General features: G+C 32.1%; 1 protein-coding gene across 1 annotated transcript; it reads right to left on the reverse strand.

Moving 5' to 3' along the window:
• Nucleotides 1-230: 230 nt before the first annotated feature.
• LOC139520613 (acetylcholine receptor subunit alpha-like) lies at nt 231-14,879 on the reverse strand. Its single transcript, XM_071313432.1, has 5 exons — nt 13,991-14,879; nt 5,314-5,358; nt 3,661-3,770; nt 1,933-2,917; nt 231-940 (listed from the first exon to the last, which is right to left on the reverse strand). Exons 1-5 carry the CDS (start codon nt 14,177-14,179, stop codon nt 767-769), a joined length of 1,503 nt encoding a protein of 500 aa, XP_071169533.1. The 5' UTR covers nt 14,180-14,879; the 3' UTR covers nt 231-766.
• Nucleotides 14,880-15,161: the final 282 nt, after the last annotated feature.

Genomic DNA, 15,161 nt, shown 5'->3' on the forward strand with positions numbered 1-15,161 from the left:
TCTTTCAATAGATTTGAAACATTCTCTCAGATATTTTTTTTCAATGCTCTTCAGCTTGATAAAAATCTTTTTTGCCATTTTGATTCTGGTGCCACTGATGAATCTCAAGTGGACATACTTAGTTACATGTATAAGCCATCTATATATGCTGAGTTTTTGGATGCGTTGCAGTCGACAAATGATGATAGACTGTTGGACTGAATACGACGATTGATTATAAAGGTATATAATAATGTTCCTGAATGATTTTAATACTATTAACGGCATTTTAATGAATAAGGCACTGCAGTTCATTGAAATCATATGACATATATACATAGTAACTTTACAATGAAAGACATATGTAGATTTTTTGTAAAAGGCCAAGTCGAATTCTTTCAATGTAATATCAAAATAAAGCTCAGTTTCATGCAAGGATCACATAGAAGCAAAGACAAGATAGCATATACATTTTTGATTGTTAAATTATTTCTGATTAATCAGGGTGTGTATACTGATGAGAATGCAGTCCTAACTTTATTGTTTTGCAAGTTAATTTAAAAAACGATTGCATTTAGCAGTAGCTCAAATGAACAGAAGAATATAAATTATTTTGTTATTAAGTTCCTCGTCTAAAGTAGGATGAAGTAGCTGTTACAAATATTTGACGCTGGTAAATTATCAAAAAATGCTATCAAAGCATATGTATTGCCTCTTAACGGTTTAATTAATTTGCGAAAACAATGAAAAAGAACAAATATATAAATTGAAATCTCTGTACTTGACCTTAATATTTGCATGCCCCGTCTGCCCGTATGTTAGAGCTTAAAGGTGGGCGTGAATCATAAAGGGACGGTGCATATAAAAATATACTGAGTGTTCCACATACACAGGCAGTTGTAAAAATGTATAGAAACAAACGGTCCATCACCATGGCAATATACTTCCAGTCACGTGCTTCCTAAAAAGTAAAACAATATTAATGGTATTATTTATAGAAACTTGTGCTAAAAAAACATAGTCTTATCAATGCCAAAAATAGCGGCTCATTTTAAGATCTTGTCATTAATAATGACATCACTAATGTTAATGTGTTATCTGGGTTTTTTTTCGTATTGACTCACCCTGGCTTTTAAATGTTTAGGTTTTAGTTTTCATGGTAATGAAAATTGAGGAAGATCTTCGGACGCACGAAATCTATTATAGATTGTGTATATTAGATTTAGTAGCACTAGGTCGATACCGCTGATGGTGGGCTTTTAGTCACCTACGGTACCTTCAGTACAGTATTCAGTGCGTTGGTACAGACATGTTTTGTTACAAATACTTATTCAAAATACACCTTTCATAAATCGTTAAATAACTAAGAAACTAAGGTTTCAACTCGTGAGTGTTCCTAATGAAGATGCACATGCGCTTTATGAAGTGTATACTAGTATCTCATTTGGAATTTAAAAAAATGATTTTGTGTCTTTAACATAGACATACTGCGGATTGAGAAAACAGCTTGATACCGCATAAGTACATTGGCTTATCTGAAGCATGGATCTTTGACCGTGGTTTTCTAATGTCATATATATTTTATTTTATTTTAATTTAAATAATTTGGTGTTGATGGCGTTGTTAGTACATTTTTTCTGTTTTAACTCGGAGCGATTTTCTTAAGCAATAACAGGCATAACCGCCCGGTGACGAAACTATGTCGACTTCTGTATATTTTTTGTATTGTTGATTTACTGTCTCTTTGGGGTACATGTATTTCACAACGACCCTTTTTTATTTAAAGTGACTAATGAATTGAAAAATGAAGTTGGGCAACTGGAATTCGCACAAAAATTCAGGTAGCTAAAACAGCATATATCGTTTCTGCACATACATGTATGTTAGTCGGATGGTTTCATAAATGTAAATTGTATTTCCCTTGAAATTTATGTTTCCGATCAGTTTACTTACAGAATTCTCCTGATCTTCCGTCTTCAGGTGATCAGCTATTGAAATAACTCCTTCAAAAGCCTCTTTGATTTCTTTTGGATACTGTTTTAGTTCCTTGTTAGGACGAATATTTTCATATGTACTTTCTGAAGCTTGCGAAGCGGAAAGTATATCCCTGACATCACGCATTTCTATACCGTTACAAGTTCTTAAAGGCACTCTTTTACGCATATGTTCCATATCCGGTCTGCGCATTAATAAAACTCTTGGTAAAATTTCCGTAAACACACGTCTTACCCATGGACTCATTGTATGTGTTGCTGGTCGACGGAAATGGATTCCTAATGTATAAACAGTTAAAAATATAGACATAGTCACTACTATCATAGTAAAAAGTAAATATTTGCCTATTAGAGGTATTACAAATGAAGTTGGAGGATTGATGTCTGAAAGTAGCAAGAAAAACACAGTCAACGCCAGCAATATTGATATTGATAACGTGATCTTTTCTCCACTGTCTGACGGAAGATAAAATACCAAGACGGTTAAACATGATATAGACACACATGGCATGATTAAATTGAGCGAGTAAAATAAAGTACGTCTTCGAAGAGTAATATTAAATAAAAGATAAGGATACGGTGCGTTCGGACAACATGGATACAACTTTTCCTTTCGCTTAGCAGTTACATTTATAATATCCCATTCAACATTTTGATGGTAATCATGAATATCTACTCCTCCGATAATCAACTTTTCTTTTGGTTTATTTGGTGCAGTTTGTAGTATTATTGATTGAGCATCACACACATGTTGTAAGTCAAGCTCCTGTCCATCATATGTCCACGATGAGAATTTCATGAAACATTCCTGCATATCAAAGGGGAAATATTCCACGTCGATCGGACAGGAACTCTTATAGATGACAGGAGGTTCCCAGATTATCATTCCATCGAAATATACTTTGGCTTTGGTTAGCAAAGTAATAACAAAATCACCATCAGCACTGTAAGTAAAAATGTTGAAATATCATAAAGGCATTAAAAACAAACTTGCTATTTATTATGCACATTGTTCACCTTGTATTGATCTATTATATCTATTACTTTAGTATTAATATTTAAGTTAAAAATAACTTACTCCATTGCTTATTTATAATTTGGATATAAGTTAACTATATAAAAATAAGAAGATGTGGTATTATTGCCAAAGAAAAAAGTAAACTCTCAACAAAAGACAATTAACATAATAACATAAATAGACTCTCTCGTTTTGCTGTCTCTTTGACACACTCCCCATGTTCATTCTCAATGTTATCTCTCACAAGCATAAGATCCTAAATGTAAAATACTAGGTCCGTTTTTGTCATATACAATGTAGCTCTTCAACAGTTCCGGTTCTTATACATTCTTGGCTATCCATAATTTGACCGGTTGATGGTTATAAAAAGCGCTTCGGACGCATGAAATCTATAAAGTTATGTTTGTATTTATTTACAATGAACCTTGTTTGTCACTTTGGGAAAATCAAAACACAAGTCAAAAATTTCGAGTACCAATCAACATACCTGGGATTTAATAACTTTAAGATTCGCCTGTACGTTGCCATCTGAGTATATGTTTAAAGATTCAGATGATATGGTCACTACATGTATGTTACAAAAATTGCTAGTGTATACGAGATAAAACATCGACAAATCTTTGAAATTAGTTTCTATTGATTTAATAATAATATCATTATAATAAATACTTGTTATAAAGAACGATATCTGGACGCCAGAGATGGTCAGATGGCATATGCGTCATTTTAATTCCTTGGTATTCCTTGGGATCCCATTGTAATCGAGGATCTGTCCATTCCTGAAAATTAAAGATTTATAAACATCAACATGAGTGTGTGCTATATCTGTTTCGTTAAAGGCCCTCGCAACAACTCTTTCATGGGTCAATAGGTGGTTTGAATAAAATTCATGTCCCTATCCAATATACCCTTGTTTTGTTCAATAGATATCCAGAAGTTCTCAACATTCATCCCAGTCGATACATATTACATACCCTACTTTTTTTATTTATTGTTTATGTGTTCTTGTCCTGTATATCCATGACATATTTGCCACTGGATGCAAAGCGTACAACAACCAATCAACCAATTATTTTCAGGTTTTTGTTAGATCAATATACTCATGCAGGGTTTCCTTCCCGGAGCACATACGTTCTTGGTATCATTATTTCGTTTACCATATTGTTTTGTTGTCAATTTTGTTTGTTTTTTTCGATTGAGTTATTTTTTTCATTACCACCTAGGTTTTGTTCTCCTTATGTCAAGGTTTCTCCTACTGTTTCAAGTTACCATTCCAGTTGTTACCTAAAGCCTACTTGAGGATGTTAATTTCAGAAACACGTGTAACATGATTAAAATAAGTACATGTGGTAAATAAAAGATACTATCGCACAGTTATTTCTTGTTAAAAGCTATATACAGGTTATATGACGCAAGATGAATTATTTTTAAGACATGCACTACATTCGTATTTATAATATGAACAATGTATTTTAAGGGTACAGTTGGTACATTTGTATGTGTAGGTTACAAGTTCAGATTTGTTACTTTTAATCAAGTAGCATATGTAAATCATGCTTTAAGCCTACATCATATTTTCAAAGAAGATAAACAAAAGTAATAGAGATAGAGCGCAAGTACTGACACGTTTCCCGCTGTAATTGAGCGATAAACATTTTTCATCCCTTTGAATGGAAGAACAAAAGGATCACTTGCAGACTCATAAAGAAATAATGATAGAAAAAGTACTTGAATTATGGGTATTGGTATTGTAGAATAGCAACACATATAAGAAGTAATAAATCCGTATCAAAGAACGCTCTCAGTAATGAAATTAAAAAACGAATGCGAACTATTTCACATGACATTTAACCAAAAAAAACCACTTACTGTTATAACGTTAAATTATTTAAATCACTAAAGTTTTCTATACCCTCAGTCGAAGGTTACATAAGCCGTACTTTGCACAAATTTTCGTTTTGTATGCTCTTCAAAAGAGAGGCTAAAGATACCAAAGGGACGTTCAACTTCGTATTTGATTTGCCTTTCAACTGCTTCGATTCGAGTGCAACTGATGTACACAACGCTCGTATCAAATTGTAGGTATCTGGCTGCTCGTGGATCTATCTACCGGACTAAGTAAACTCTATTGACAAAGTTTTCTTGCATAAAAATATTTTTAATTACGATGACAAATTTGAAACAGTTCATTTCAAATATTAAATTGAAGACCCGATTAAATATATCCACACGCTACAACAAAATAATCTTTTGACGTTTGGATATCGACCCGCCATAACAACCAACGAGGGAACTAGTTAAAGGAATTAAGCAAGCAAGTACCTGTCTAAGCCATACACTTGTAGTCATTATCTGGTTCTTCTCATCCTACAATAAAAATATTGTAATATTTGTTTAATAAAATTAAAACACATGTATACCCAGAGTGGTTAATGGCATCAATTACAAATAACACCAACATTAAATATTAATAATATTAAGGCATTATCAGATATATATATATATAGTAAAAAGGGTGACACTAGTAATTTTTGGGGCTTTTTATAGCTTTTGTTCGTTGTGAGCCATGGCTCCATGTTGTAAGCCGTACTTTTACCTATACAAAGTGTGACTTGGATGAAGAGTTGTCTCATTGGCGCTTCTTCTTATATATTTAATAATACTTAAACATGTGTGGTGTCCATCCTCCTAAATGTGAACGACATTTCAATAAATGAAACCAAAAGCTGCTTAAAATTACACGATGATAATATTAATTGCAATCTGTCCTTTTTCAATGACTCTGTCCATTCTAGATAAATATTATTTATTTCTTTTCAAACTGTTTAAGAAAAAAATACACAGGGTGAGATTCAATGGGTTTTAGCTTCAACCTTGTTTTTATATTTATATGTTTACAAATTCTATTTCTATTTATTTTCTATGTGAACTCTTCTACATCTTCCCCTCTCTTTTTCCACGAAGTGCATTTCTTGTGCTTTACTTATTTTATTTTATTTTTTTAATTTTCAAAATTCAAAACAAATATATTTGTCAATTTTATATTTTGTCTTAATTTTACTGAAAAGGAGAATTTTGCGGTTTTCACAGTTTGTAGTTTAAATTTTTCAAAGACTATATATTCATCATATCTGTATTTCAGTTTAAAAAAATACAATCAATAATTCTTTTCTTTTTGATAATATTTTGTATTTTATTTATGTCTATTTTATTTGTGTTAATTATTTTTCTACTTATGATAAGCATGGAAATTGTACCGTTTATGCTGATCAATTCAGATAATAGGAAGAATCGTAAAATAAAGGGATATTTTTATTAGTTCTAATTGTTGTTGCTTAGCATTTCAATGATTGCGCTAAAATAAAAACATATATGGGATACTGGGCTAGTTCTGCTATTGTAGCTATATTGACAGATTGTTTACAAAGTCCAGTTATTCTACCAAATTTTTAAATGAGTTTTCTTTACTTGGCTAATATTAATCATTGCAAAAAAGATTAAACTTACTTTGCTCAGCTATCAGCTTTTATCATATGTTCCTTAAAATCTAAATATCATTATCATATTTCTATCAATTTAAGAGTTAAATATGAGAATTGGGTTAACAAGGGATTCAAAAAATTTCAATTTACAGCAAAGATGATACCACTTATTTTATCAAATGTCAGTGAAGGAGAATGCACTCATAAGCTGTGACAATCAATAAAAATAAAACGATCAATACCAGATATAATTGAACGAATACTTCTTGTATTCAACGTACGTATTCACATGAATAACTAAGAGAAAAGAGATATTTGGGGGGGGGGGGGGGGTTAATGCTTTTGGAGAAGATATGGTTTTTGGTAAACAAAAAACTTAAGCCTGGCAATAGTCATCGAATTATTAATTTGCAGTTCTAACATTTGCGACAAAATTAACGCCAACAATCACAATAACGCTATACAATGTTTAAATTGACTTCCGAACGTCTTGTATTCGACAGTAATACTTTTGTTAATTAGATAAATGGGTTTGAGTCATCATATCTGTCTCCGAAGGAAATGTAAAAAAAAAAACAATACATGCTTTTGATTTACAAATTTCTCCTACTTGGAAATAACCCTTATGTTATATGAATAGCTAATATAACTCTCTACTTGTTTTTCAGATAAATACATTATCGACAGGAGGTTATAAGCTTTAACAACAACGTTTTTACTTTGGGTGTAAGATAGTCATGGCAACAGTTTCTAAAAAAAAAAATCGGAAAGCATTGTACTGATTGACGTCTTCTTTTCGCCAATTGTCTTGTATAGCCCTTCTTTTAGTAAATAAGTTGTTTACGTATACATTGCCATCTTATTTAAATACTAAGTGGCCTGTCGTTGTTGGTTGTATGGTAAAGTCCCGAGCAATAATGTGAGATGAGGTATGCTTACAATAGTTACCAAACAAAGGTACCAGGATTATAATGTACGCGAGACGCGCGTTTCGTCTACATAAAGACTCATCAGTGACGCTCAGATCAAAATAGTTATAAAGCCAAACAAGTACAAAGTTGAAGAGTATTGAGGATCCGAAATTCCAAAAAGTTGTGCCAAATACAAACGAGACCAAACTCATCGAGAGACCAAATGACATAAAAGTTAACAACTAAAGGTCACCGTACGGCCTTCAACATGAGCTAATTTCATACCACATAGTCACGTTTACAAGGGCCAGAAATGACAAATGTAAAACAATTCAAACAAGAGAACTAACGGCCTGATTTAAGTCCAAAAACAAATGCTAGTATGATATACAGCACCAATTGACAAGCGCTGAATCACAAGCTTCTGACTTGGGACAGGCACACACAGAATGTTGAACTATTCTACGTACATCAACCCCTTCCCTAACCTGGGACAGTTGTGTAACAGTACAATTTACGTACATGTATAAAAACAGGGGAAAGGATGGTTAAAATACCAAGATCAATGCGTTTTCCAAATTTTTAATTTCCCTATTTTGTCAATTTTAACATGATAAGAACATTAAAGATGATGATGAACTTTAAAACACAAACGAAAATATCCGACTAAGATAAAAAGCCAAGGTAAAAGCAGGATGTTTAATCTCATCTTTGTTGTTTTGTTCCTCCACTACTTATGGTATTATAGATTGAAGCATTTTTACCATCAATTTCGTCGGTGATGTCTATATTTTTTCCCTTAAAAGCAGGTTAATGTTCTGTAGCAATACAGTACAATATGAAGCTTTGGCGATAATAAACTAAGTTTGTTATTAAATGACGGACGTGTCTGGATTTTAGCTTCCTTTGCAATAAAGAATCGTGACAATTATGTTCCATAAACGCTCATATCACACATCTGCATAGAAAACTACATATAGTTATTCTACCATACAGAATAAATTTGGTTAACAAACATTAATTTATTTGTATTGCTCCGTTTTACTAAAATGTATGATCACATCCAAAACAGTATGTTATAACAGAAGCATTTTAAAGACAAGTTGCAATTTAGTATAATAAATTAACATAATAACTTCAAGATATTGTTTCATGTCAAGGCGACAAAATATGTGAAATTGTACTTTTAAGGTTAAGCGCATCAAACTAACGCAGTTTCAAAAGTGTTAAATTCCAATGATATTTGCTTCTTCTGTAAATTATTAGATTTTTAATCGCGATGATATTTGCCTTTTCTTCGTGAGATTTGAATTGCGATGATATTTGTTTTTTCTTCGTCAGATTTAAATTGCGATAATATTTGCTTCTTTATTCCTTTGGTTTTTCAATTGCCATGATAATATTTGCTTCTTTCTTCATTAGATTTTACATTGTTACATATTGTGTAATTGTATTGGTGATATGTATACACTGAAGTGAGAATATGTTTGTTTAGGACATTTAAAGCAGCAATATAGAACAATAGAATAAAGAAAAACTTCTACTCCAAGGATTTATTGTATTTTAGATATCAAAGGGAAAAAAGTGCTTTAGATATTTTTGTACTGCTTCATTGTGGTATAAGGTTGTTGGCAAAAATAAATATAATTACTAAGACTATTGTTAGATCTTCATATCGTTAATTTTCGGTCATAAACATTTTCTAATGAAAGCGTTGCAGGCTTACATCTTTCTTGTTTTTTCTAGCTCTACATATGACTGAGTTAGTACTTCATTTATTGTGAGGTCAAGTTATGGATATTGGGATGTGGAAGAAATAAATTCATTATTAAATAATGAAATACATTCACTTTGTTCCAGGTACAAAAAGCATGCTATGCTGAATTGGATTGTAAATTTCCGTCCATTCATTGTGTGATATGATCTCCTCAAAATTGGAATAAGTGGTATTAATCAGGAGGTGACACGGGAGTGTTGACTTCTCAAATCAGGCTTTTTTATAATTTGTTCTCACCTCCCACTTTTTTTCCCAGATCCCATTTTTTATCTCCTATATCCCAAATCTCCGTTTTTTAACAACTACATTGTATATCTCACATGTTCACTTTTTTAATACCTATATCAAACAATCCGAAAGCGTGTCACCCCCTCATACATGTCTATCGTTTTCCTTTTACACATTTGAATTTACCGTTTAATTTTTAATCGATTTTGAGGGGAGGTACTTATGGCTTTGGATGTATAAAGACACAGCCGCGTTATGACCTCCTGAATAGGCTTGTAATGCACAAAACAAATATACTGGGCGTTAGGCAAACAACAATCAATCGATCGTTGCCCCTCTTGTGAAAGCAATTTAAAAAATGTTATAACCGGGTCGATTAAGGGTTTACAAAATGTTTGCGTCATTAATCTATCAAGTTGAACAAAACTATTTTGACTGCGACTAAATGTCTACATTTGAGTTTTGTGCGCTTGCTGGACCTTTTATTTCAAGACACAACGGAGAATGAAGACATCAAGATTGCACAGTATGATCTAATACATATTTTACATAGATCCTCACGGTTTTTGTTATATTTAGGACATTTATACCTGCTTTGTGTTCTGATGATGTTTAATCAACGCACAAAATGTATGCGTCTGCATATTGAGTATATATCTCCCTGTTGATACAATTGTTAAGGGCATATATTTCATATCATGATTTCCTTCTTGGGAGTAGCTGCTCACAAGGAAGCTATTAAACCAATAGGTCCAAGTGGTGAGGTTGAATTCACCCACTGGTATTTGTTTGGACGCTATCACGAGTTGGTTAACGGTAATATGGAACATGCATATTTCTAACACCAAGTCAACCTATGATGTTTGATACAAGTGTAGCATGAGATAGGGATATACGTCATTTAGACAGCAACTCAACGACAAAGGCAATCAATAACATCCCGAGAGCAACAACTGTCTTCAACAATGTGTTTTTTTTTAAATCTGCAAAGTCTAAATTGTCTCCGGTTTATTTTTCAAAGTGAAAGTATTGTGTGCAGGTTTTTGAGACCATACAATTCTCTTAAACAGTCCGCAATGGTATTAAATTTATTTTCATTAGAATTAATTTTAAATTGGCATACGATGCCTTGAGTAGGGGCGTATATAATATGTTTGCCTGAGTGTCTAAGGGAGGGAAGGCAACACAATGGGGTGGAAAAAGAGTGAAATATTCAATCCCTAATGTTCACTAAAGTTATATCTTTTTAACAAATTATGTGTGATGCGATATGATTGCCAACTACTTGCTTCTTTTCTATTGTAAATCGACTATAAATCAAACGCAGTGGCTGCCTATGATAAATGTTCGACTGATGATAAGTTATATACAGAATCCATCAAGCAAGATATCATTTTTTTTCATTCTGCTGTTCGTAACCATATCGATGTAGTATAATGAGCTTCTTGTATATTATTCATGCACAATGTTAGATCTATGGAACCGTCCTTCATTATACATACATATGACCTATTAATCTAACGTCAATATTTTCAATATGAATTGAATATTTCTGATTAATTTTCCATTTTTCTTTGACATATTATCTGAGTCAACGATCTGCAAATTTATTTATAAATCATATTTGCATCTTTTAGGTTTTGAAGATTGAGACAGCCGGCTTACTGTTTTCCCTGTAAATTTGTACATTGGAATGGGTACCAACAGATAATTTGGAGAAATACGCTAAAATCTATCCTTGTTAGCTATAAAATATATTAATTAACGATAGTTTTTTTAGTTAAATTACAGTAAACTGTTCTTAATTTTGTTTCCAATACGATTGGTTTCTTGAAACCGGTGCAAAGTTGCGGTAAATCATATAGAAAATCATGTTATTAAATTTCAATGAGTGTAGATCTACCATAAGATGCCTTTAGCACCTGCTTCGATTATGTTTATGCATACGCATCCTCAGAAATACAGAGGATCGGAGGACGAAAGGAGTGGCTGTATCTTCATTGTTAACGACACATCGTCGTGTAATTACTTACTAACTGCAGCAACAATGTAAAAAAAAGCATACAAAGTCATGTGATCTATGTGAATACAGATTTGGTCCTATTCCCTGTGGTAACATTTTACTGGATTCGCAAGGATGGCAAAAGAAGTAATCTGGTATCGCTCCATTTGGAGTTCATGCTATTCTACTAGTGGTTTGTTTTTTATTTATGTATTCAAAATGAATTAATGAAATATCAAATATGTTAAGCTACTGGTGCCTCTTAAACAATGTCATTCCAGTTTTAGTACATCTTGTCTAGGGGCGCATAGTTGTTATAGATCAATTATGTTATAACTGTAACACTATAGGAGATAATCTTTTGATTTAGAGTATATCAGAAGAAAGCAGGTGCTCACGAAACATCGATATCATTATTGGCAAACAATTCTGCCTTCTGTTTTACCGTGTGATGTAGTGGTTAGAGAAATGAAACGCGACAAAGAAAGGTACCAATCAGCCTTTTAAAGGTACATGTTTTTCACACACAAAATCGTTTTGTTTACACGTTTTTGTCTTGAACTTCTTACTATGTATGGTAAAAAAAGATAAAAGTTAATTGAAGACACCACTTCACAGAACATCAATCTGACGATTTAAAGACAATAGCAGTTACATAGTTCTAGAGAAACACATAGCAGATTGCACAGTACAGAGAATTAGATGATTTAGAATATAAAAACCACCTACTCTTGCTGTCCTGTGTTCAGTTTAATTACTCAATCACTTACACTTATTTAGACCAATACAATTGTTTTGCCCCGCCTTAGATGATATAGGACCATGATGATGTCTTGTCCGTCCCGTCAGGCTTAAGTTTTTATTTGGTTAATGTAGTTTATCACGTAGATGTAGTCCAATCAGCTTGAAACTTAGAGCCGCGTTCATTTTGATGTAAACTTCAAAATGATATGGGCACAACATGTTTGTGAAGTCAAAACCACCCTTAACCAGTGTATTGTGAGGATTATTTTAAAATTATATGAGACATTCCCTCTTATTTTCAGTCACCAGACGCATCAATTTTTGGAGCATCACTATGCCGTCTTTTTGAGCTTTAAGCTAAAAAACTCAATTTATTACAACATATAGACCATATAAAACTAACTGAAATCGAATCAAAGTTTGAAATTGGACTAATAGTATTAAAGGTACTTATTTTGGGACATTTTTGAGATTATAAGTATAACATATGAAAATTTCCTTTGAATTCTTGACATTTTTTTTTCTATAAATTAAATATAAAGTAACTTTGACGCTGTCAAACAAATTTTAAAAAGGACAATTTAGACATGTTTTTGAAAAGTCTACTAAGACCTGATTTTGGGATAGTCTACTAACCCAAACTAAAAGCCTAAGAAATAACATGATGTCATGATATTGTCATCTGATATACATAGAACGAGAAGTCTATTCCTAGGCCCTAGACAAGGATTTCTGATACAACCCATAGAAATGTGATGATGTCATAATATTGCCTTCTGTTATAAACTAAACCCATGGCATTGTAATTATACTAGTAATTATGCCATTGTCATGATATCATCATCTAATATCTCAAATAAATAGAAATGTGGTGATGTCATGATAATTTCTTTCGCTTTACATATAATCCATAGAAATGATAACATTTCATGATTTTGTCTTCTGATGTATATCCAACCGATAGATATGTTATGATGTCATGATATTGCCTTAAGGTATAAATCCAACTATTAGACATGCGATAATGTCATGATATTGCCCTCTGTGGTATAAATTAGACACAGACAAATTATATTTTCTTAAGACCTGAACTTTCAAAATAAAAAGCACTATAACCCAAAACAAAGTACGAAGCTACATGTAGCTCAACGATACACGTTTATATATGAAGTCCGGGTGTGAAGAATCGAACAGCTGAAGATCAATTCGAAATCGTATGAACTGAAACGAATTGGGACCTTGTGCGTAGATAAGGCATGCTTAGCAACAACCATCATACAATTCAAAAGTCATATGTGTAATCATCTTACAAAGACACTTTTAGATAAACGCTACTAAACAGCGGTAAAGTTTCTACCTACTTTTTAAAACGGTTCAATGTGTCCAAGCCAAAACAAAAGTGTTAATGTTTCCTTTGGTTATGGTAAACGCTCCACAAACATTTCAAAAAAACATATCATGATTTTAATTTTGCATGTTTTGTATTTGTTCTTAACCACAGCATGAATAACACTAATATACTCATTAACATAGCGGGATATTAATGATGCTGTCAACTATGGTCTAAAGATAATAATAATCTATACTAGAACTCAATAGGAAAAAAATTGTGATTAAATCTAATATTGAAAAAAACATATCAGGATTTTAAATTTCCATGTTTTGTATTTGTTTGAAACCACAGCATGAATACATGTAACAGTATACTCATTAACATAGCGGGATATTCTGTCAATAAGATCTAAAAATAACATACTCGTTATGATAAAAATTATGATAAATGTAAAATTTAAAAAAAAGATGTCAATGTTCTGCTTTAACCCCAAAGTTTTAACGATAACTAGTATATACTTACAATGTCGAGCAGCTGAGACAAACGTAAACCAATTTTGACTGTCAGTTTAAGAGAATCATTTCCAGTGGGTCGAATCAGTTTACTGTAAGAACGAATATGTAAAAGTTCGTGATGAAGACGATTTTCTGCATTCATGCTTACACTGTATGATAATCCAATTATTGCCAAAATAAAACATTCAGTCAACATCTTGTTTTTACATTAGTTTCCGTCATGACAGAACGGCATCGTTTTAATAGAATATATTTATAACTGTACCTTTTCCCAAACTTATTGCACAATTATTCCTCACAGAAGACAGTCAACAACATCTATCAAAAGTCACAAGAAGCTGAAATTGATTTTTCATCGCTATAACTCCTATTCGTTTAAATTACATCACACACAACTTATTTATCCGTACATACAAAAAGTACTTTACTGACGACTTATTTTTGTTGATTAGACATACATGATTATTGTTCCGTTCAAAAACTTGGCATACCACAATATAAATGTGAGGTAATCATAGCTACACACACTAATTCCTTATGATATTTCAACATAAATGTATGAAAACTTAGTGTCAGATGTTGTTATTTTTTACATGTAAATGTAAATACGGTTTGCTTGTCAGTGGCATATGTTACAACACTTATACGTTAGATAGATATAATACACTCACTATACATAAGCGAAATTAATAAACTTTCATTCATTGTGTACGATACAATACAAACTATGGTACCATGTGGTATAGAAGACAACTAATAAAACCAGTTATCCTTTTCATCTATATTTTTTAATGTTATATACGAATGTGAAGAATGTTTCAAGGTTATTTCAACGATATATACCGTTAATTCAGGGTAACGAATATCCTTATTTTATTATTGGTAAAACGGCGCTACACGTCAATTAATTGTATTGTATATAAATTGTTGTAATAATATGCAATAAATAAGTAGATCGAGATACGCTTTATTTGATTTACTAACCACATTTATCAATTGATATTTATATTCGGGTTAATTTAACCCCTGTTATGAAATCAAACTGCAAATAAAGTCAATATGTCTTCATAGAAATAAAATAGATTAGTATTGCACAGGTACAAAAAATATTGCATGGTAAAGGATTTTAGTTAGGTAATTTTAAGAAAATGGTAACAAAAAACATTCTCTTGAGAAAA

Source organism: Mytilus edulis, chromosome 4 (genome assembly GCF_963676685.1).
Source record: "Mytilus edulis chromosome 4, xbMytEdul2.2, whole genome shotgun sequence".
Lineage (NCBI taxonomy): Eukaryota > Metazoa > Mollusca > Bivalvia > Mytilida > Mytilidae > Mytilus > Mytilus edulis.

Excerpts from the sequence above, each read along its gene's own strand:
- LOC139520613 (XM_071313432.1), bottom strand. The coding sequence starts at position 14,179 with ATGTTGACTGAATGTTTTATTTTGGCAATAATTGGATTATCATACAGT. Across the intron at positions 5,359-13,990 it reads TGTCTCAGCTGCTCGACATT|GATGAGAAGAACCAGATAAT; the intron begins GTAAGTATATAC and ends TTTTTATTGTAG. Across the intron at positions 3,771-5,313 it reads CAAGTGTATGGCTTAGACAG|GAATGGACAGATCCTCGATT; the intron begins GTACTTGCTTGC and ends TTTAATTTTCAG.